The following is a 25,277-nucleotide window of genomic DNA, read 5'->3' as shown; positions in this document are numbered from 1 at the left end:
TGATTAAAAACGTAACTCCAGACATCTCCATTCAACTTAGTCAGATATTTGAGAATTGGCTTATTCGTAAGAATTCAATACGTCGCAAATTACTAAAGAAAACTGTAATCGCTGAAACTTTTATCGTCTATTTTCAGCACCAGAATAAACATCTTGACAAACTTGAAATCGTCCGAAAGAAAGAAATGTACAAAACAATATTACAAAACATACAAATGGGTAAGAGAGTGCAATTTTGTAATCTATGTATACAATTAACAAATCGCATTATGTGTAAATAATATATGTGCTTGCTTCAATATTTTTTCTTTACTTTTTTTCCGTTTTTCACTAGCTGCTCCAAATAAAAGTTTGGTAGTAAGTATTGGAAAAAGAAGCCCCTTGATATCCGCTTTGAATATCTGCCAGCGGTGATTACACAAAAGAAATATCTGGCATATTGGCCAACGCTAGATGTTATAAAAACAGACTGACACAGAGATCCATATAATCTGCTACCTAGGAAATGGCGGTATTTCTAGTCAAACTTGTTAATGTACTAAAGACACAGCAGCAAATGGCATTACATCTCCAATCTCCTGTTCTGACAAAACTGTCTTCTAATGAAAAGCAGCAATTAGATGTCCGGCCCCCTTCGACTCTTTCTCGTGCGTTGTTTCGTAATGACACAAGAGACAGGCTGAGGTAGACCCGGAGAGAGAAAAAACACGCTCCACTCCTGCTATTGCACCTCTCAGTCGCACGCACACTACTATTGATGTGACAGAAGTATGGCTCCAGAAGATTGATGGACAGCTGGGAATGACAGGAGCGCGGCGATGCCGGCTGCGTCAGAGCCAAGGTGTGTGAGCTAATGAGACGGAAAAAGAGGGGTGTGAGGGAGGGTGTGTGTGTTAGGTAAGTGAAGAGAACAGAAATGATACTCATACATGTGAACGTACGTGTGGTTTTTCCTTTAATAATAGCTCAATAAACCAGAGCTTCTTCAAAACTGTTTTACACGCCTTTCCCGAACAAAAATAAGCAGAGAGGACAAGTTTATAAACTAGTCAAGTTAACCGTGGCTAAAGAAACTCATGTTGTGCCAACGGTCATTTAAACATTTAAAGGGACAGTTCACCCAAAAATGAAACTTCTGTCATCGTTTGCTCCATACCTGTAAAAATACCTTTGTTCTGTTGAACACAAAGAAAGATATTTTGGAAAAATGTTAGCAGCTGACAGTTCTGGGGCACCACTGACAACCAAAAGACTTTTTTTGTTGCCAAAACATTCTTTCAAATATCTTTCTTTGTGTTCAACAGAACAAAGACACTTATACAGATTTGGATCAACTTGAGGGTGAGTAAATGAAGACAGAATTTTCATTTTTGTTTAATAAATCCCTTTAAGCAATAATTAAAAATATATATTTGCTAACAACTGTTAGCTACTAAAAAGACTGTAGACATACAGATAAAGGAATATCACCATCCCAAGTAAAGTGAAACACGTCACATTTGTCACGTCACTGTTATGCCTAAACCCATCATGGAAAACTACAAGTTATCACCTAGTGAACTTTCGGAAGTTGTAAAGCTGACTCACACAACTTCACGACCGCCAAAATTACATAAATAGCCATCACTCAGAGCACGGCAAGGAAAGCTAAATGTGTGCTGACGTAGGAAGTTGCTTTAGCAAGCAACCTGTTGTTTTGCCATTGATTTCGTCAGATAGGCGAGTTAATCCACATAAGCAAGGCATACGTAAGGAGTATTGCTCAATTGAGGAAAGCAATTTGGTATTCCAAAACAAGGTACTACAAACATTTAATAGCTTGGTAAAAAAAAATGTCGTTTGTCAAACTACGTCCAACGGTTTTATCAGACACACACACCTGGCTCAAAGTTAACTTCCGGTCTGTGTTTGTTGATCTGTCTGTGTAGTGGCTAATAATATAACTTTCTATTTAATTTAATTTATTTTTATTATTCACTTATTAATATTTTATTGTAAAATCATTGTATTAATTAAACTATTTGTTAAATTGGTTGTATAACGGAGTCCATTTATGTTTATCCAAGAAACGGTTTTTCTACTGGTAACCCAAATAATACCCGCTAGATATACTTTTAACGTGCTAGCTAATCTAATTTACTTGTTATTTCTTTTGCTTGCATTCAGAAAGAATTTGCATGGACTATTCTTTGCGGATGTGTACCGGAAGTTAAGGTCGGGCTAGAAAAGCACGCATGCGCAATAACGTTTGTTTATGTTGTTGCTTTGAAACCATCTATAATTTACAGGAGATAACCGACAGCTAAACTACCTTAGATAATCTACAAGTTAAAAACACTTATTCTAGTTCCAGGGGCAATATATTTTGACAATTACAGACATCAACTATGCTAAATACAAAGGAACCAACCCAGCCGATGGGTTAAATGAACCCAAAAATGGTTTGTGTTTGACCCACCACAGATTAAAACCCAGCGTAATGTTAATTTACAACTCTACGGCTAGGTTAGTCCCTTTTTGACTCAAAACCGTGTACTCTTGTTAGTTACTCAGCACTGTTTAATACAGAGAACCATGAGAAAGGTGAGAAACATTGAGGGACCATCCCACTATCTTCCTCCACAATGGAGACCTGTTAAAAGAGCCCAAAAAACTAGGGCAAACAGACACCTGCAGTTTCTTCCCGCAGGCCATAACTCTTGTTATACGGACAGCTCTCTCAACACCCTTTTGTACATACAACATTCTCTTTTATTCCATTCGGCAACACAAACCTCGTAACACGCAATGAGTTTTATATGTTGCACTGTTGCGTGTTACTTGACATTCCCTCTACTGTTGTTCTTTGTAAATAATGTTTTTAAAGTCAATGAAAATGACCAAATTGTATTATCTACATTTCTACAAACTTGCAAAACAGCATAAGCAGGCGAACAGGAAACTGCTTTAAGACATAGTTCGCCCAGAAATCTTTTTTTCTCTTTCATCTTCTTGTGTGTAGATATTGGGCCAATTTTGACGTCAGAAAATGCAAACACCATTTGTTCTCTTATGTCTCTGAACTGAATGCAATGTGGCAAGTTTAAAAGAGATCTTCAATCGAAGACGTAGATTTTACGAATGACGACTGTGATCTTTTTCTCACTCAAAACTATCATATAGCCTCAGAAAACATGAAGTGATATACACTACTTTATCCTTTATAAAATATGTCATTAATGGAGCTCAAAAATCTGTCCGCATAAACTTATATTGTTTGTAACATGAACATAAAGATAATGATAGACAAAAACATTTCTCCTTATGTCCACGAAATAAGAAAAGTCATAAGGCATTAAAATAGCGTGAAGGAGAGTAAATGATGACCGATCTTCCCTCTTTTGTTGTACATCAATGAGCACTAGTTCTGTGGGGTAGTGGATGTAAACTGCATTGAGTCACAATGATTCTGTACTGTGGGAATCCAAGGCTGAGGTTCTTCGCAGAGCCATTTTTACATACGCCCTTATACAAGTATAGTTAAACTGCTCTGCAAGGTCACAGTAAATACAGCTAGAAAAGCTACACTGTTTTCAAAGTATGATTTTTAACATGCTTGGGGTGCATTGTTACAGCTGTAGCTCTTAGATTGATTGAATAAAGTATGAATTTGGTAGATTTGGGTCCATTCGGTAAACTGCTGTGGCTCAATGTAGCTCCGTATACCAGTGCCTTTCAAAACTCAAAAGCATTAGTGCAAAAAAAGCATTTTCATTGACTAGATATGTTTCCTCAAATGCCAAATTAGTGAAGTGATTTGAAGTTCAAGATATTTAAGGGATTATGGGAAAATACCAGGGGTTTTATAAAAGAACTTCCTGTCTGCAGTGTGGTGAAACGGATGATGAAATATTATTTCTGGACCTCAAGGTTCATAATAGTATCCTGTGTGATATTAGGTCATTTTGTTTAGCAAATGTGTGCATAATAAGGAAACGATCACTGCTGATGCTAAAAACATAGTATGTCATACAGTGGCGCCTTTGGATGTCAAAATGACTTATAATGAAGGGCAGTTAACCTTCCATTTGAATCTGTGAATTATAACGTTTACCAACCAAACTCCTTGTAAACATGATCAAGTTGTGTCTGCATGCCGATGAGTGCATTTAATGTTTCATTGAAAGTTTGTATTGATCGGCCAATTTTGGGGATTTTTTAATGAATCGGCATTTACCGATTGTGCCACAAATTAGGCCGATTAACAGGCAGGTGCATCTGTGTGCAGCGTTGTTGTGGAACAAGCGATGCTGCCTCTTGCGGCAAACAGATAACCACCGACATACCACTGATGTCCCCTTTGCCTGCTAACTTTTAAACTGCCTGCTAACTGTTAAACTACCTGCTAACTTCACAAGAAAACTGTACGACTTTTACATTTTTCCTGTAGCTCAGTGGTAAGAGCATGGCAATAACAACGCTTAGGACGTGTGTTCAAGGGGATTGCCCTTTTATACAAATGTATAGGATAATGCAATGTAAGTCGCTTTGGATAACAGCGTCTGACAAATGCGTAAATGTTGATTCTTTTTTTATCATTCGTTCTTAATCTAGCCTTGTATATTTCATTGATTAAATAATTGAGAATGCGAGTAACTTTTTGGAACTCTATTGTTAGCGAGCCTTCAACCACATAGTTTAGGCTACATGTGTGCGTGGATACCAAAACCTAATGACGAGCCCAGCAACTAAATGATATATTATATAATTATATATATTTGTACCGGATCATTTCTCTCCTTCTGAAGCGTTGAGACGGAGCAACTCACACTCTGCAGCCATGCCTGGTTAAAAGACGAAACTTTTGGCTAAAACGCACACGTTAACTTTCCAGTATAAATGTGTCTGTGGGTTGGACTCTGTTTGTACTTGGTTTTAAAATGCATTTTGGTCGATCTTTCTATCAAAAGACCGGGGCAAATAAACATACAGAGAGAAGTGTTTTTTTCTGCTCCGACTGTCGCGAGACACGCAGAACACTGTAAGTGTGTGTTCGAAATCTGCAATGAAGAGAAAACGTTCTGCTTGCTTGGTACGTTGTTTGTAAATAAACCAAACTTTTAAGTCTTCAGACAAATTTTAAATGCTGACTTGTTGTTTCCCCGCGTTTACGCATCATGTCCGTAGGCGGTCTTTTCTGGCTGTTTAAAAGCATTCAACTACAAGAGCGTCGACTTTCCTTTCAGGCTTTCTACTGTCCTTAAGGCTAAAAGCTAAATATACAGTATCTCACAGGAGTGAGGAAACACCCCTCACATTTTTGTAAATATTTTATTACAGCTTTTCATGTGACAACACTGAAGAAATGACACTTTGCTACGATGTAAAGTAGTGAGTGTACAGCATGAATAACGGTGTAAATTTGTTGTCCCCTCTAAATAACTCAACACACAGCCATTAACGTCTAAACCGCTGGCATAAAAGTCATTACAACCCTAAGTGAAAATGTCCAAATTGGGCCCAATGTGTGAATGTTTTTTTGTGGCCACCATTATTTCCAAGCACTGCCTTAACCCTCTTGGGCATGGAGTTCACCAGAGCTTCACAGGTTGCCACTGGAGTCCTCTTCCACTCCTCCATGATGACAACACAGAGCTGGTGGATGTTAGAGACCTTGTGCTCCTCCACCTTCCGTTTAAGGATGCCCCACAGATGCTCAATAGGGTTTAAGTCTGGAGACATGCTTGGTCAGTCCATCACCTTCACCCTCAGCTTCTTTAGGTGTGTTTGGGGTCATTATCATATTGGAAAACTGCCCTGCAGCCCAGTCTCCGAAGGGGGGGATCATGCTCTGCTTCAGCATGTCACAGTACATGTTGGCATTCATGGTTCCCACAATGAACTGTAGTTCCCCAGGGCCGAGGCACTCATGCAGACCATGACGCTTGACTGAAGGCATAACATACATGTCTCTGTACTCCTCACCTGGTTGCCACACACGCTCGACACCATCTGAACCAAATAAATGTATCTTGGTCTCATCAGACCACAGGACATGGTTCAAGTAATCCATGTCATTAGTCTGCTTGTCTTCAGCAAACTGTTTGCAGGCTTGCTTGTGCATCATCTTAAAAAGAGGCTTCCTTCTGGGATGACAGCCATGCAGACAAATTTGATGCAGTGTGCTGCATATGGTCTGAGCAATGACTGGCTGATCCCCCCACCCCTTCAACCTATGCAACAATGCTGGCAGCACGCACACGTCTATTTCTCAAAGACATCCTCTGGATGTGACGCTGAGCACATTCCCTCAACTTCTTTGGTCGACCATGGTGAGGACTGTTCTGAGTGGAACCTGTCTTGTGAAACCTCTGTATGGTCTTGGCCACCGTGCCGCAGCTCAGTTTCAGGGTCTTGGCAATCTTCTTATAGCCTAGGCCATCTTTATGTAGAGCAACAATTCGTTTTTTCAGATGTTACCATGTGTGAACTCGAGTTGGACATTCCATCTATACTTCAATGTTTGAAAGAAAGAAACGTTAGGCTTACTTTTAAACTTGAAACTAAAATTGGCCAATAGGCGAATCATTCAGTGAATCATTCCACCGATTTTAAGCAAGTGTCTTTACGGATGACTCACAGAATTATTACCTAGAATTATGCACCCTACTCAGCAAATAAGACATAGTTTTAAACATGCCAAAGATGAAATTGCCAAAGAATAAATCTCAAAAGTTTAAGAGCTAATGTCCCAACTCCCAGATCTCTAATCTGAATTAAAGATTGGATTGATTGTCCAACTGATCTCTAGAAATAAAATAAAGGGCAACATTAATCCTTCTATGAGAAAGAGACAGGCTTTCATGCTAATATAAACAAAGTCCCCTCCCTTCACATGCACACAGAATCGTGAACAGTGCCCTATTCTGAAATCTAAGGCCTTACGCTATCAGCATGATCACATATGTGAGAGACAGAAGTAATGACAGAGGTACAAACAAAGCTCCGTTCAGACTTGGGAGAAAAAATACGTAGAGAAGAGGCAAACTTGACTCACGCTATAGATCAGACCGAGTGGAGAACCCTGCTAACGGAAGATCCATCCGGTGCGCCTGCAGTTTTATACTCTGGGATCTTATCTCCGCTCAGCACAGAGACTTGGTTGACGACCAGGGAACGACAATTATTGCCACGATGACCCCAGTGTCAGAATGACAACGTCATTCTATCTTGCAAGAGGCCCTGGCATGAATGCAATGGTCAGCCTGTTTCATAAAGGATCCTTTCAACACGAGCTTATTCAGGCCTTCACCCTGACGCTAACCACACTTGAGTGGAAGCGTCCTCTGCAAGTCGCTGACCTTTCAGTCGGCTCCTGTGACGTGTTTTCAATTTCCAAATCATAGAAGTCAAAGCTCTGGACATGCAAATTGTACGAAGAACGTCTCATAAGAACACAAAGAAAAGCCGTAAAGCTCGCATGTGCTTTGGAAAAGTGACGTTTCGTCCAGTCTGTGTCGTCAGCGTGTAGAAACACTTCAAGAGTGAAAGGCAGGGGGCAACTTTATGAATGAAGATATTATCTACATTTTTACATACTATCTACATTTTTAAGGAATCACTCTGCCATGAGAAATGAATGTGGCCCAAGTGTTCCAATAACTATTCTTGGTGTATAACCCTACAAACCGTGTTCATTAACAGACAACACTGTCTAGATCTTTCCATGTAGTCAAAAGCCTTGTTTGGTCTTAACCAGACGCCACCTTGCAAGTCTTAGTAAAGGTGTCTGTGATGTTTGACTTTGTTGCTTTGTTACAAACCCAAACACATCCTTGCATTTCTCAAAATTGTAATCCAACAAGTTTTCTTATTTATAGTTTTCATTCTCTGTTCCAAGATGAAACCCGATTGCACATCGCCATGGATGAATTGTTCAGAAACATTTATTTACAAGATTCAAAAGTAATGTTGAGTGTTTACTAAAAATACTACAGCCTTTGTGTTTATTATATTAATGTAGATTTATGTGAACATAAGTGTGCCACAAAGTTGAGATATACAAAAGATGTAAGCATGCCTTTGTGTGATTTTCTACGCAGCGGTACATTTTTATAGCCACAAATAAAATCAATGAGCCTTTGTGATGTAACAGTGATGCTTTTCCCGGTTCACTTACAAATTGATACATATTACACGAATGAAAGCCGATCAAATAACTGATCGACAGAAACATAGGTTGATTCTCTTATGTCTCTATGTTCAAGAACAAAAAATATAAATCCCTTCTTTCAATCCTCAACAGTCCTTAAGAGAACAGCAAATCGGTTTCTAGTTAGTAGTTTTCCAAAACAGAACTACAAAAGTTATTAAAATGTGTCGTAGGACATCCCACCATAAGCCCTCACTTCAATATATTTATTTAAAAATAGGAAAAAAGTATTGACCTCATACCCTGTTATGATCTGCATTGAGTGCTTGTTCGCGTTGACTGAAATGCCGCAAAACTACACTGACACCCACAACTGCACGATGTCATTATAATTATGCAAAGAAACTACGAACACTTAAAAACTAATTCATACTTTAAAGACTACGGTGTTAAAGAACTGAACAACTGTACTGAGAATGTAAACATCCTCGTGAGATAACTTCGGTAAGGAAGAGAAAGCTAACTAGCTAACTCGAGAGGAAAACGAACTAAAATAAGATCATTCAAAGAATACGCAGGAATTGTATATAGAGAAGACCACAAACACCCCACAAACAGATCGTTTCACGAGGTTTCAATGATTCGTTATGGAGTTTTAAACCTGTAAAACTAACTCGCGAGCGAGTTCGCAAGCTAGCAGTCAACAGCTGTTTGAAACCCCGTCGGCATCCTAACAAGACGTCGCTTTCTTTGGTTCTGCTTCACGCCTGTACAGCCTGGCGATGTTATCTAGGTAGGCAGCACACCGGGGTTTGGGACACAAACGCCGACATTGAACGCGGTCTGAATACGGTCTGAACGAATAACTGTTATTTGTCACCGATTAAATCAGACATCGTACATACCAGCTCATCTTGCGCTTCAATTTAATCCAAATCAGTCGAAATATGCTCCTTTTGATTTAAAACCATTGCCTTTTCACAGCCTTTGAAAGCCGAAGAGCGAGCAGGAAGTTTGTTTGAAGTCAGAGGTCACGAGGATTTAAACTACGGAAAGCGAAGGGGTCAAACCGCAGTCGCGCAACAGGTATTTCGGCGGACATGTACTGTGATCTTAACGCATTTAAACCTCAAACAAACGTTGTTGTCACTCCGGTTTACTTTCTGCCTAGATTGCCCGGCGTCGTTGCATTAAGAAATAAAACTAGGGAATGGCATTAAAAAATAAGATGTATTAGCTATACAATTAGGGTTGCCTGTCATCTTATCACACTCACGCGCATCTGTTTACATTAAATGCGCCTTTGTTGCTGAATCTGCAAAGCATGCATCACAACAACGCTCCAGCGTCACACACGCACACACACAAACGCGCGCACACACACAGAGACACAGACACACACATTCGCATGCAAGCGCGCGCACACACGCAAAGACAGAGAGGCGCGCACGATGCAGTGTTGCGGTGTTTATCTACTTTTTGACGGGAAAGCGCACAGCAACACCAATGTAGTTTGTCTGTACATATGCATATAGTTTGTTATTTCTTCTAGTAAAACAAAAATATGACTTATCGGACCAAAGACGCGTAAACCGAATATTTCGGATCATAACATGCAAGTTCAAGGATGTACTGTTACTCCAACAAATACTACCTAACAGAGCTTCTATCACACTACAAGCCATCACGCTCTCTAAGATCTCAAAACTCAGGACTTTTGATAACACCCAGAATAAATAAATCCACCAAAGGGGGTCGAGCTTTCTCATACGTAGCACCTAAACTCTGGAATAGCCTTCCAGACACTATTCAAGGATCAGACACACTCGCCCAATTTAAATTTGGATTAAAGACGCATCTTTTCAGTCAAGCATTCACTTGATGCAAATATGCTTAATAAACCTACGGGAGACTGCAGACATTAGATATTATTTACTTGAGTAATTCAACTTGTTATATAAACACCATGTAGCTACTGTGTTTTAACTTTTTTGTGTTTTTCAGTTTCTATTTTCCCCTGTAAAGCTGCTTTGGAACAATGCACATTGTGAAAAGCGCTATAGAAATAAAATTGAATTGAAACATTCAATTGAACCATTCTGAGAGTAAACGCAAATACGACGCAATGACGTCATGCACATGCCAACTACTGCTATATAGGTCAAGTTTCGTCCCTTATTTCATAGTGACAAAGTTGGCAACCCTACTAGGACTTTTGCGGCGCAAAAAAAGACACAATGGATTCAGTTGTATTTTATTCATTTGTGTATACAAGTACGCATCAACGGGAAAACATTTATTTCACAACAAAATGCGAACTCAAGAGAACATTTCCTCCCCACAAAACATCTATTATTTCTGTGAACAATTAAACATTTTAACACGTGGCCTTATTATAAGGCAATGGAAGTATATCGGAGGTGAAAACGTAACTAAATCCCTTCTTCGGGTGAGATTAAACCCCCAGTTTTATCCTTTATACTCACAGAAGTGATCGTACTTTCTAAGTGCCTCCTTATGAGAAGAGACATGCAAGACATGCAGTAAGATACAGTCCTACTTTATCCAAAATATTGGCCCAAGATGACCACACGACAAATTATTTATCTGCACATTGTAAACCGTAAACATTACCGAACAGCTCAGTACCATGAAAATGAATGGACGTCAATGAGGATAACTTCTTCCATTTCTGAAGTCATTGATCATGAAGGACATTTGCAATTGGCTGATAGTGAATTGCAATTGGCTGATAGTGACAAAGAGCAAAAGAATCAGGTAAACAGTGAATCAGTGTTGTGAAACGGGCCTGCTTCAGAGCTGACTGGGGTCACATTTACATTTCTGTGGTGTCCTCTGTGCATATTGTTACAGGGCAGCCGAGCCTGCATCCCGCTTGGCACAAACAAGGCTGTTCGTCCTGGCTCTGATCCAAAGGCAGACAGTGAACACTCATGCCGAATCTGTGACGTCGGGGGAGTAGAGTTGTGAGACTTGTAGCGATGATATCTATTTCTATTTATCAGACCACCTAGTAAAGCTCTGAATGAAACAACTGCTCAGGCTCTTCCAATAACATAACATTACTTATCATATTCAGACAATATTACACAAGATCAAAACAACAAAAATCAACGTTTCTTTCTGAAGTGTTGCATTAAGTTTAACCGATAGTGTATTGCGCTTAGTTGCATGGTCAGCGCACAAGACAATTCTTTTTTGGGACAATTCTTGAATGCTCCCAGACAAAAAGAGAGTGGAAAATCCGGAAATGGAAGAACTCAAGCACAGATATGCAATACAGGTGCATGCAAGCATGCTCAAACACACACACCGCGCACACACAAGTTTTCCGAAGGTCACGATTGCTTGTTTCTTTACAGAACTCGGTGCGAGGAAGACTTTTAGTCGCTAATAAAATTGGTCTGAGTTCAAATGAATGTGGTGTTTTAACTGGTATAAGCATATAGACGTTTATGGTCGTTTCATTTAAATGTCACATTATTTCATCTTAACAACTTTCCAGAACATGTCTTTTTAAAGAAACATTTTTTAAAACCTCTATATTCCATACATCAGAGTACGAGTCTGCTCAAACACACACATATACAGTATATACACAACTCCACAGGGTATATATCTGGGATCATATCTGATCTGTGAGAACTGCCTCTGCTATTTTTACTGCTGTAGTTTGGCGCTGCATTGCGATGCGTCTTGGCACAGAAAGAAAAAAATCAGCCAGAAGCTGTTTTCGTGTATATGCCTATACTGTTTAAACCATATGTGCCTTAGATATGGAGATATCTCTCTAATAACGGAAAAAGCAGAGGAGGGACCTTGAAGATACATCATCCTGAACCTGTCTGCTAACATAACTTAACATTTACACTCTCCAACCAGAAACCAACCCATCCACGATGCAACCTTTCCCTTCAGTTACAGTAAGAGAGGCTACAAACTTACTTGTGTACACAATGCTGACATTAAGGGCCATATCGATGCATAATTCGAGTCAATAATGTCAATGCATACATTGAAAATCCCTGTTTAGCTTTCGGCAAATTTCAACTGTATGTAGATGAGTTTCCAGATCAATATTAGATTTGTATCATTTTAGATTTTCACCCCACATAAATATAACATTTAAACTCTATGCTCAGCTGCCAGGGAAATAACCTGATAAACATCTATAAGTGCTCATTCACTATTGCCTATACAGACGTGCATCCTTTTTATCAAGAGATGCATTTTTAAACTTTTATTTTGGTGGTCAAATCACTGTCAGCTATTTAAACAATTAAAAAACCCTAAAAATGCCGTCAACAGGAGGTAAAACAATTGGAATATTGCCAGAAGAAATGTTGCAGAAGTGATTTGCCCAATATGGCAAGAGTTTACCGAGATGTGAAACATGTTAGATTTCTGTATTTCTTGACACAGTCATTAGATCTTATGTTTTAACCTTATGCACAACATGGTTAAAACAGTTTCCAATGAAACTGCTTTAATGAAATAATTTTAAAACGGTATATTTGAATGTCTTTTAGTCCCCTTTCAATTAAAACAAGTATATTTGGTATGCTGATACATCAGAAAATGACTTCTTAGTCTAAATTTGTTAAATGAAGTTGCAATGTACTGAATAGAATTATGATGTACTTGTAAAATATTTGTATGATATATTAATAAAAGATTTGCTGTGTATGCATAGCTTGGTTATAAGGTAATGAGACAGATTTTTGCTTTTCTTTTTCCTTCAAATAATCGTATTCTTTTATTAAACATCTCATTCAGTCTGTCCGCAAGTCATCATTTGCAGTGTTGGTTAATAACAATTCATACTTGAGAGACTCGGTGGAGAATGCATCACATTTGACACTGTCAATACTCGACATTTCCTGCACACACACTTATAAAACATTCAGCACTATGTACACAATTTCGAAAACAGAAAGACTGAAAAACAGGAAAATAAAAATGTAAACACACCCTTTTGTTTTAACATTCAGTCAATAATTTCGGAGTATGCGGCTGTTCGCGTATGCCTTAGTGTACAGGTCCGCACACGAGCACAGACACACACATTGTAATACTGAAGGACAATGCTTTGTACATTCCAAGTAGAAAACGTGTAGTAATATGTTTGTAAAATTAACTGTACAAAACCCCCTCTCGCTCATGGTTAATATTCAGTCCAAATATGAGTAACCGTGGAGATACCACATTACAGTGCTGCCCATGAGAGCAGTAAATGTCTAAACTGTTCCCATCCAAAAACGTCTTGAATGGCATGCATACAGCAGGCAGGCCTCAGCCGTTGAAAATGCAAAACAATGACTCCTAAGATCAGTCCTGTCCAGTGGTAATGCTCACAGGCAGGCATTACCATAATTTCGCCTGAATTCATTTTCAAAACCGTGTGTACATATGTGTGCTGTTAAAATGTGTGGTGAATATATAATGTGCATAAAAAGGGACCCAAAGAAAATGATTGGACGTTTATAGCATAAAAACGAACTGTCCAGTAAAACAATGATAGGAACGACAACAGAAACCGCAGCGGGAGGACTTTCACATGGTTTAAACTGGACGCGTATTGCTGTAGGTCTATTCAGTACTAGCAAAGACATGATACTAGATGCATGCAGGCATACAGATGGCGAAAACAGAATGGCAAAATGCCCACACCAGATTCAACCAGAAGCTGCAGGTTTGGCCCTTATGCACACCAAATAAAGCGAATCAGGTAAAGGCCACAGCTGTGTCTTAATTTCAACTCTACAAAGTAAACTTTTCAAAGTGAGTCAGATGTTGTGGTTTTCATTTATTGCACTGCCAGTCTGTTGCCGGTTACAAACCGCATCCATATCCCTACAGAAAGGATTCAGAAAAATTTGGATAATGCAACGGAATGTTGCAACAGACTATTAACGTTCGCTTTCAGCTCAGTCTCCTCGAGCCTTTAGGCTCCAAGGCTTAAAAGTTTTCCCGATGTCTGAAATGAATCGTACAGCATTCCCATTATATTGCCAGCCAGGTTAATACTAAGATGAGTTCAGATATCTGTCTGTCGTATTTTAATACATTTGGCACATTCTGTTAAAAACAACAACAACACAAAACATGAAATAATTCACAATAATTAAAAACGACTGCAAAGCAGTAGGCAAATGAAAGTGCACAATGACAAACCGAAATACAATTGGAGAAAACAGAAACGGCATCAAATCTGTCCTTGAACTCAAATGAAACAAAAGGCTAAAGCTTCAAGAGATCGCTCTGGTCCCCAGAGCTGAGTTAAACTCTTATGATTGTGCTGCATTTGTATATAAGTGCTCTTCTTGTGGATTGACCTGACTGCTTGAACTCTTGACTGCCTATTTTTCCCATCCTTGAGTCCATAGTGGCTACAGAAATATGCCACTTTAATAAACAGAACCAAGAGAAGACGGATGGATATCGAGAGGGAGAGCGTATACGAGTCAAGTGTATATAAAAGGAGAAGAAAAACATTCATGTCTTCTCCGTGTAGTCTTTGCACAAGTCCGTCTCACGCACAAGTGGTAACGGTCATGATATTAGCGCTGCTGGGTCCCGCGCTCCCACAGGAGCTGGGTGGAGAAGCATGGCTCCCCCCTGCGCCTGCACCACTGCCCTTGTCTGTGGGTTTCTTGTCCTTCTGTTTCAGGTGCACCTTGGCGTGCCTCTTTCGCTCGTCACTGCGAGCAAACTTGCGTCCGCAGAACTCGCAAGAGAAAGGCTTCTCCCCGGTGTGCGTGCGGATGTGCGTGGTCAGATGGTCGCTGCGACTAAAGGATCGCATGCAGATGCGGCACTGGAAGGGTTTGTGGCCCGTGTGAATGCGCAGATGGCGCGTCAACTCATCTGATCGAGAAAAACGGCGATCGCAGTTCTCCGCCGGGCAGGCATGCGGGCGTTCGTGGACGGGAGTTTTGCTCGGCCGGTTGGGGTACTTTCGAGGGCGAATGGGTTTGAGGGTGAGCGTCTGAGAAGGTTGATGGTGTTGGGAAACATGCTGTTGACCCCCGAGAAACCCGGGATGGATCTGTTGCTTGTCCTTAAAGGCTCGAATTGTCTCAAGAGGAGTTATGGGGGGTGGGTTCACTCTGATAGGGTCCATGGTTTGGAAGGGTTTATGCTCCATCACCCCTACGTCTCCCTGGTGGTGGAAGAGGTTGTAGTCTGGGATCATGGAAAAGAGACTGCCGTCCATGCCCGGTTTGGAGGTGGTATGGTAGTCTGAGCTCGGATAGGGCAAAGACGAGGAGGTGGCCGGGCTGTGGTGGAATGTCACTTGCTCTGGATAGATCTCGCCGCAGGTTGAGTAAGCTGGAAGAGGTGGTGCGTATACTTGCTCCATGTCTGACGACTGGCCGCCCATGCTGCCGCTTGACGAAGTATGGTTGGTGATGTTGCCGGGTGACGGTGACACGCCCAGGATTCCAGCGCTCACTAGACTGATGATGTTGTTATCGGGACACCAACCCGAGCCTCCGATGCTGCCAGACGGAGGGGTGTCGAAAGCAAACTTGCCCAGGTAGGTCACGGTCTGTCCGCTTCGGCCGGACTGAAAACCACCGGAGCCGTACTGCATCTCGCCACTTCCCTTCTCGCCGCCCATCCCCAAGTCCATGATATTATCTGTGAGACACAGGGTCAGAATGGAAACAATAAATCAACCGCACCAAAAACAGTCAAAGAAAATAGGTAGAGGTAGTGAAAAATGATGCCTCTACTTCTATGAGAATGTACGTCATCTAATATGCGCTAACTACTATGTTTACTTGAATCTTAAGGTGGTTTAGTAATCAGTTTCTTTGCATACCTCTGTTAATCGCCTGTTCGAAAAAAAAGACAAGAAAAATATTTCAGTCCAAAAGAAGACAGCAAATTGTTCTTTAATACAAAAATCCAGTGAATGTCGTTCTGACCCCTGACATTTTATCTGTCACAAAATCTAAATGCTTGGATTGAAGGACTGCACCTTATTTGGCAGCAAGGCAACAGGATGTCTCCATTGACATCACTGTAACTTTTTTTGCTCTCTCTCTCTCTCTCTCTCTCTCTCTCTCTCTCTCTCTCTCTTACACATATTCGTTCAGTAAGATAAGTTTTTTGACAATTGAAGGGTGCTCTGAAATGCCAAACAACGATCGGATGAATTTAGTCGCATGACCATTTTAATACGCTTGTATGATTCACATAATACAGTGCTGACAGCTTGACAAATCACAGCAAGCTTATAAAATAAATATTCAATGAGGGCTCAATAAGTTTATTCTTGTGCGTGCATTTACAGTAATGACATTGTGTATACCCAATTGTGGCTCACGGTAGAAACAAACAGAATGAAAATTACAGATGGTCCTCGCATCTGTTCAACACTCATAGGGTACACGTGTGAAGAGATGCTGCGCTGTGTCTGGAGGAAAAGATTCAGAACTGACAGAAATGAAAAAGGGTGTATTCCACAGGAAAGAATGAGAAAACACTCACTCTTTTATTTAGCGCATCTTTCTTTCCCGATCACTGCAGAATGTGGGGATACATTCGCACACTTGTAAATACTCTGACAGGGGGGTTTGTTAGGACACTTTGTGAGGACAAGGTTTGTCACTTTGAAACATTGTGATTAATAATCCCACAGAGGTATGTGCCCAAGTGTCTAAATCAGAAAGTTCCCAAGGATTCTCTTTATTCAATCTCTCAAAGTAAATGAGCATGTTGTAGTTTATAATCGTTAATATGAAACACATTTTCTATTACTATTTTTAATTGACAGGAACTATAAATCTTTATATATAAGACAAAAATATCACGATCTCCTCGAGAAACACGCAATTAAACTTTAGAAATAATTCTCCACTTATTATATTTTCTTCTTCCAGAACCAAAACATTTATCGAGGAGTATAATAAACCCATTGCGTATATTTACACATTTAAAAAAAGAAATGAGGTCAATACTGTCCCGCAAGTGGGGAAAGCATCGCCTCTTCTGACCTGACGAGTCAAAACCACATCAATAAGCTTTGTGAAACTCCATCAGAATATACATCGAGAGGGCGGATGATCTTATGCTTTCACTCTTCGCAATAAATATCACATTTGACAAATTCAATTTTCAGTGGCACGGATAAGAACGTTGTTGAAAGATTAGTTAAGATATAGAAAGCAAAAAAATCCCACTTTATTGTGGAACTGAAATGATTTTTGTTCAGAGATGAAAGATAGAAACTTTCGATCTACAGATATATATCAGCTGATTAAAAACAACAAACCGGCCATATATAAAGAAAACTGCAACAACTGGAAAACTAAATGTGAGCATCCCCTCCTTGAACCATTGGGCAGTTGTCTATTCGGGGTTGTTTTACTTTTCACTGGATTATTAGTGCAGGAAAGTGTGCTAAGATTTCTTTTAAATATAATTTTAAATGGTTTTAAAACGACAAACATTTTAAAGGATACATGATTTGATATTTTGATATTTGAAATACGGGTGATATTCCCTTTGTGCCCCTTATATATTTTACATTTAGCTAAAATTCTGAAGACATTTTAGTATTATTCTTTATCATCCACGCTTTTTTTTCACAAGTCTGTTTATTATAATTTTTTTAATAAAACAGTGCGCCCATAAACGCCCACCCGCGCGCGTGGAGGGTCAGAAACGGGGTCAATATTTTACATCAAACACCGACAAATCAAATCCCGTAAATAACACAAAAAGTAAATATTTAAGAAAGAACCGCTGCGCTTTTACAGCTACAACTAAGTCGAAAGTTAGCCTGTCAAGCGGAAGGGTTTTGACATGGTATTGTAATACAGTCTGTGCAATATGAATTCCGACTGTGTTTGTATCAGTGAATCGCGTGGAGTTTCACGTGTCCCTTGGCGCGTGGGCTCGGAATGATATTACCTGACTTTACCTGTCCACTTCACATTCATATCACGTGACTGGAACAATTGTACCTAGTTCGCGACACCCCCCCCTAAAATAAGCCCCGATTTATCGCGGAGTCCTTCGAGGAAAAAAGTCGCATAGGACTTATTCGTCTTTTAAAACTATCGTTTTCATCGCAGTGCGCACGACACACAAATACAATATAATAATAGCAACAACAACAAAAATGCGATCACAGTCTATAAATAAGTAAAGCCTATCGAGTTGTTTATTCATATTTATTCGTATTTCTCAGTGGCTATTTTTGTAAATGTACACTGTGCAATTAACACGGTTTTGTGTCACAATAAACAATTTGAGAAAAACATTGTCAAAAGCTGCGGAAAGATGTTTAACAGTAATAGCAAGTATCGGTCTCCAAACAAGCGTCTCAAGTAAGCGCGCGCGTTAACAGGTGCTGCGTGGCCGAGCAGCGAAGCGCACTCGGCGGGCTCCAACACGACAGACGCCGCGCCACAACCGGATTTAAAAAAGTCTGACCGGCAAACGGGTCGCGAATCCCAACAATAGCTTCATTCAGAACTTTCGGTCCTTACCTGTGTTCATCTGTGAGTAGTGCGAAATAGAGTCCTGGTTTGTGAAAATGTTCATAGAAGTGGGAATGTCTTCTTCTGGATAGAGACTGTCAGGTATGGTGTTGATTAAACTGCTCATGGTAACAGGGATCTTGTCCGCTAGTTTACCGGTCATAGCAGTTTGTCATTAATAAGCACGCACAGGTGTCCCGTTCCGACAGGTCTCCGGACTTCTGAAATGTATCTAAAAAGCGAAAGAACGTGTGATGTCAATCCCTTTAAAATCGGTATCCGAGCACCGCGCTGATGTCTGTCCACGAGCTTTCCCGTAGACTGTGTTTGGACGGATCTCTGTCAAGTGTTGTGTTCTGTGGATCGGCACAGAGATGTTGGTTTGTTGGTGGCGGTGATTGCACGAGTGTGGCACTGCTCGCTCTGTTGCGAGCGTAGGGAACTCCAACGCATTCTTGTTCAACGGTGGGACGGAATAACTTTGTGACGTAGATGACCAAATATGGACACACAAAGCGAGACGGCCGCGCGACGTCACATGGAAGCTCCTCTTAGTGGAACATTAGAGTCGGTGGCAGGAAGGTAAGTGTTGGGACCGGAGCAGAGAAGGGCTCGTAAACTTTCACGGGTATCTTCTTCGTTTGTGCGCAGTGGACAGCGAATGCTCTTTAAAGATGTCTTGAGAGCTTTTTTGTAAACTTTGCTTTCTATCCACTTTAAATGACTTTGCTCAGAATAGCAATAAAAGTTTAGATTTAGGTGGGCATGCACGATAAAGCGTGGACTGGTCGTCGCATCCTTATTACAGAAATGCGTTGCGATGCACGTAAGGTGCGTCTGATCTTATCTTTTTCACGGCTGGATGCAACTGGTTGTCATTTTACTCGCATTCGTGCGTCTTTGTGTAAAACATTCGGCCGGTAAAATGAATAAAACGACCAAAAGCCGCGACACACCACACTGGACGCAAGGAATTGAGACTTTCACAATATAGGTTGTACTAGGATATTTCTATATAAAGTGACTATAAAGTGTCAAGGTTATCTCCCAGCAAGCAATTTTTGGTTTAAAAGACGTATATTAGCCGTCTAAACATAGCCCAGACGTCTAGGCTAAAACAAGGCTAAATTTGGGCTGTCAGTGAAAAGTTAATAGACGTCTAATCATTACCGAAGAATAGCCTAGTCATCAAATAGACCGCTATTAAACGAATACACGTAGACGTCTAAAAGACGGTGAATTTGGGTCTCTAAGCTAAAACAAGGCTAAATTTGGGCTGTCAGTGAAAAGTTAATAGACGTCTAATCATTACCGAAGAATAGCCTAGTCATCAAATAGACCGCTGTTAAACGAATACACGTAGACGTCTAATAGACGGTGAATTTGGGTCTCTAAGTTACAACAAAGCTGAATTTTGGCTGTCAGGGAAAATTTTATACGTCTAACCATAATCATCAAATAGACAGATTATGAATGCCTATATAATAGATAACCACACAATACCCAAAATATTTTTTGTTAACTAAATTTAACATGTTCTTCTCATAAATAGCAATTAATACAAACAAATTAAATATAAAGCTTTTATTAATAAAACCAACAATTGTAAAAAAGACAAAATGGAAAATATAAGAAATAATATATTTGTTACAACAAAATCAAATGAATTAAGATTTGAACTTCTTTAGAATTTTTTTAAATAAAGGACAACCAATAATAATACAAATAACAAGAAAATCTAACAATAGTAAACTGTTTCATTATTATTTTTTTCTATACCCACCCCCCCCAACTCTCCCTGGTGCTTGCTTAAAATGGCATTCCTCAATTCAAATTCAGTTGCTGTTGGTCATCACAGCATCTGCAAAGAAAAAAAAAATTAGCATGATAAAAGGCTTTTTGGACATCATCGTGTTTTAGTTTATACATTAATTGTAACGGATTTGATAATAGGGCTCGGTAATATAGCGCTGACATATATACTGATTTGGAAAATGTTTATATCAACATATACTGATTTGGAAAATGTTTATATCAACACAGACTGATGTCATAAAGAAAATACATTAAATCATTAAAATGATAGTATACATCACCTTTAAGCCAAACGACAGACATGCAAACACAAGCACATACCTGCAATGACCGAGAACAGAGTGGTCTTCTCAAAAGCTGCCTTCTGCAGCGTACCACCCACCTTCATATTAAAATTGGACATGAGGCTGTTTTGCAAAACCCTAAAACAAAAAAAATGTTAACAATTGGTAACAAATACGAACATGACAAATTGTTTATTTTTTTTGGAAATACTTTTACAATATTACAATACTTTGTTGTGAAAACATGGAATAATTAGTGAGTATGGTCACCACAATGTTTGATTTATATTGCATGTTTTGAAGGCTTTACCTGTCCAGCATCCTTCTGGTACGTCTTTAACATTTCTGCCACCGACTTTGCACAGTTTTGACACCTGAGTAACAAATGTCAATGTCAGGCAGATAGAAATATATGCTTCAGTGTACAAGTGTGCACCGACCTTAAATGTTAATGACCATTGAGCTGCAAGTTTTCCATCATTAACCCTATAAAACTCTTTATTCAAGCTGATTGCTGGCCCACACTGAGAAATAGTTTTTCCCCCTGTAGGTCCCCTCACAATCGGTGTCTGCCTCAATACTGTCTGCCAAAATTTAACTCTGTGGTAGTAACTAAAAAGTAGTCAAGTAAACATTTAAACCTCAACTGTACATCAACAGCACTATTCTAATACACACAGATACTTTTTGTAATCGCTAATTTTATATTGACAATTTAAAATTGAATTTTTTTAACACTGTAATATGCAATTATTTTTGAAGTTTCAAACTCTGTTATGGTACTTCGTAACAAAAAGGTCTATTCTATTAGATCTATCTCTGTATGCAACAAGCCATTGCACTGTCAAACATTCAATATTACAGATTAAATTATTTTTGGACTTTATGAAAGGTGAAAGCTTTAGTGAGGGCATTTTGTTGTTGTTTTACCATTGCTGTCCGGGTCTCCATACAATCCAGCTGCCTTTCCAAGCATTGGAAATCCTCCATAGTGGCCAATGCAGACAGTTGGACACCAGTGTCTGTTTCCACCCTTTGGCCAACTCTTTTTAATTCTTTTATTTCAACAAGAAGCGTTAGCACCTTTCTTTGAAACCCTAAATGCAACAAAGGCAGTGTTACTTTCAAATATTAAAAAAAAGTACCACAACACTCAAATACTTCCATAACAAAAACTTAGCATGACAATATGAGCATGTATGTATTCATGCATGAATGAATGCATGTGTGTATATACATATACATATTTGTTATGCATATTTATTGCGGTGCTTTGTTCACTGGATAATTATCAATAAAACTTTTAGTGCATTTAAATCAAAGAACGTGGATCACATCACTCCAGTTCTGAGGTATTCATACTGAATTGACTTCCACAGTAGATATAAAATAATTTAGACCACGTATCTTGGTGATTGCCATCGGGATATGAAGCGATTTCCAACCAACATTACACAAAGTGCTTTTAAACCAAATCCCTTGCTTTGAGATAACCACTAAATGGCATACTCTAGCCCTGCTATCTGCTAAAATTTCACGGTCCCTACAAAATATGAAATGTAGAATGGAAACATGACAAAGAGATAACACAGTTACTTACAAGAAAATTTAACGTATTCCTTTTGCCCGTCTGTTGATGGCGTTGATTAGCTTCTACACCTGTGGCTTCTGCTCACGTGTTGGTTATTAAAAAAATGGCGTCGGCGGTATTGTTTATCGCGAGATCTGGCCGAATTCTCTACCAACTTCCAAGTCTCGCGTTGGCAGTGGCCATGTCTCAGTACTAGGGCAAATTGCCACCTACAGGTTGGGATATGTAATTGCATGTTTATTTAACAAATTAAAAAATTCTAATCGGGAAATGTAATGTGTGACAGTACAAATAATGCAAATTAAAACTTGGCCAAAATTACTTGGTTGTTATGATGTCATGCATCCCACACGCTGTACATGTAAACAATTTTAGACTAGCTGGTTCAATATAGGGCTATAGCCAAGTCGTTGAAATTAGACCACAGATTGCCTTCGTTTAGCCCATACACAGCCTGTCCAATTCAGGGATAAATCGTGGCTACAGATGTCACGAAATAACACTTATTGTTTAGATATTATTGATAATGCTAACATGACGGGAAACATTTCGCCCAAGGGCTAAAAGCAGACTACACGTAGCCCGTCCAATTTAGTGCTAAAACGTGGCTACATATAGACCATGTCAAGAAACACTTGTATTTGTGTAGATGTTGAGACGGCGAACATGAAGGGATATGAACCATGCACTTCCTGGTAATCAGCTGCCTGGACAAAACCTATAGTGCCTCAGTTTGGACTATGTGTGGGCTACAAATAGCTGCTCTGACGACGAGCAAAATAGCGTACGCTCAGGCTATTGAACATGTCAAAGAAATTAAACCAAATACCTTATAAACGCTGTTCATTTTGCTTACATGATGTAATATCATATATCTCACAAGTTATTTAGCCAAAAACGACTTTAAACAAAATTCTAGGTTCTTTGGGCTAGAAGTGGGTTACACATAACCGGACTACATCTGGTCTATAGTTAACCGAGACGTTGAAATGACGGCTATTGCTTGCTGGGCTGACAATGAAAACATATTGTCAATTGTGAATTATGACTTGTTATTATAAATGTTTTAATGTCAGGCTGCAGTTATAGGTCACACAGAGACAGTTACTTTGTTAACTAAACGCAAAACGTGTATTTCCAAATGAAAACAAAAAACTTTGCAAACACACTCAATAGTTTTTAAGCCACGACCTTGTTTAAGCGACTGACTATAGTGGGTTATCAAGGCTGGAAGAAGCAACACTGCCTGGGTTATACCAAGGCTGTCATTGCCAGAGAGTTAATCGCGTGTAAATACTGCAGGCGCGAGGCAGATCTGTGGGCTTGGCTTTGGCCTCGAGCGCCAAGTTCGCCAACGAGTGGAAACTCCAAATAAGGTCTCGATCCGGCCACGCCCCTCTGTGTCTGTATTTGGTTAGAGAGTTTCCGGTTGACAGAGCCGCAAAGTGGAAAAGCGATCGGAACCCGCAGCCATTAAAGGAACGGCAGAGGACAAAACGTCATGGGTCGCGTTCACCGATTTAGAAAGCAGGGAGAAAATATCTTATCTGAAAGTTTTAGAAATATTACAAACTGTCCCTTGTTGCAAAATGTTTAGGCAGATCAACAGAAGAGGGGAAGCATCTTTCAAGTCCACCGAAATAAAGACCTCTTAAACGGGACAATACCACACTGGCTATACAATGGGAATGATATATTTATTAATTTGTTTGCTTCATTTTTAAGGACTCCTATAACGGTGGATCACGGAGATCTGTTCATGTAATCTCAGACTGGAAGGTGAAATCAGATCTCGTGTGGGCCATACTGTCTGTTATAGGAGTTCTCGCTCAGACAAAAAAACTCACATAATTATTAAAGCAGAGAAGCCAATACATTCTGCTCACACATATCAAACACAAAACGCATTTAAAAAATCTGATTTGTATTTGTGAAGCATCTAATGTGCTCCATTTAAATGACAGATAAATATAAAATAGCTATTAAAAAGATCCGTGGTAAATAACAGTTACAGTAATCATAGTGCCTGTGGTGTATTGTAATATAAGATTATATATAGAACAATGTATAATAAGATGACATACTTGTCTGTATGTAATCCAATTAGGGGCCAGGGTGGCCCATGAGATTTCCCACGTGTCCAACTAAAGTCCCTTACTTCTCATTCAGGCCAATCAGAGAGCACAGCGCCCCTATTACCCACCAAGAGTGGAAGCCAGGCTGCCATACATGCACTGAAATGCTCAAAGGATGCTGATGCAATGGGAGAGAGAGAGCGAGAGAGCGAGAGAGAGAGAGAGAGAGGGAGTGACAAGGTAACAATTTGTATCCAAAACCAGGTTGACATACGCTGGCCTCATGCCTGACAAATGTACCAAAAATCACTTCACCCTAAATGTATGTTGCTGTCATGGAACACACGCCACGGGCATTTATTTATTTATTTAACCAACAAGTCTTAAGTTAACCGCTGGTGTATTTTGTAGCTAAATGATGGACCTCTTAAGCGATATAGTCTGCTCTAAAATGACATTATAAATCAGTATTTACTCACCCTCATTCCAAACGTGTGTTACTTTCTTCTGGTGAACCCCAAAAGAGATATTCGAGACGTTTGGAAGAACGTTAGTAATCAAACAACATTGCCCCCATTCTATGCATTTCTCGAAATACATGTCGTGTTTCACAGAAGAACCAGATAACATAATGGATTTTCTTTAACAACCTGAAAGTTTCCCAATACGTTTGACCTTAAAGGGATAGTTCACCCCAAAATGAAAATCCTGTCATCATTTTCTCATCCTCAAGTTGTTCCGAACCTGTATACGTTCTGTCGAAGACAAAGAAAGATATTTGGAAGAAAGTTAGCAACGGACATTTCTGGGACATCATTGACTACCATAGTAGGAAAAATGGTAGTCAAAGGTGGCCCGGAACGG

The 25,277-nt window shown here is 39.6% G+C and overlaps 2 protein-coding genes and 1 long non-coding RNA gene across 3 annotated transcripts in view; all 3 read right to left on the bottom strand.

The window, feature by feature from the left end:
• Positions 1-9,229, bottom strand: part of bin3 (bridging integrator 3) — a 39,054-nt gene extending 29,825 nt beyond the window's left edge. The window contains exon 1 of the mRNA XM_079467754.1: positions 9,037-9,229. Within this exon, the coding sequence (XP_079323880.1) occupies positions 9,037-9,044 (8 nt within the window). The 5' untranslated portion in view covers positions 9,045-9,229. The remainder of the gene's footprint in view (positions 1-9,036) is intronic.
• A 3,658-nt stretch (positions 9,230-12,887) lies between these two features.
• egr3 (early growth response 3) lies at positions 12,888-19,078 on the bottom strand. The gene is made up of 2 exons (XM_079466839.1): positions 18,658-19,078; positions 12,888-15,796 (listed from the first exon to the last, which is right to left on the bottom strand). The coding sequence occupies exons 1-2, from the start codon at positions 18,809-18,811 to the stop codon at positions 14,685-14,687; spliced, it is 1,266 nt and encodes a 421-aa protein (XP_079322965.1). The 5' UTR covers positions 18,812-19,078; the 3' UTR covers positions 12,888-14,684.
• Positions 19,079-20,564: 1,486 nt separating this feature from the next.
• On the bottom strand, positions 20,565-21,838 carry LOC306900466. Its single transcript, XR_013787298.1, has 3 exons — positions 21,678-21,838; positions 21,058-21,121; positions 20,565-20,885 (listed from the first exon to the last, which is right to left on the bottom strand). It is a non-coding gene; the product is annotated as an uncharacterized lncRNA (long non-coding RNA).
• Positions 21,839-25,277: the final 3,439 nt, after the last annotated feature.

This window comes from Barbatula barbatula, assembly GCF_947034865.1.
Source record: "Barbatula barbatula genome assembly, chromosome: 11".
NCBI classification, from domain to species: domain Eukaryota; kingdom Metazoa; phylum Chordata; class Actinopteri; order Cypriniformes; family Nemacheilidae; genus Barbatula; species Barbatula barbatula.
This window is presented reverse-complemented; position numbering and strand designations above follow the sequence as displayed.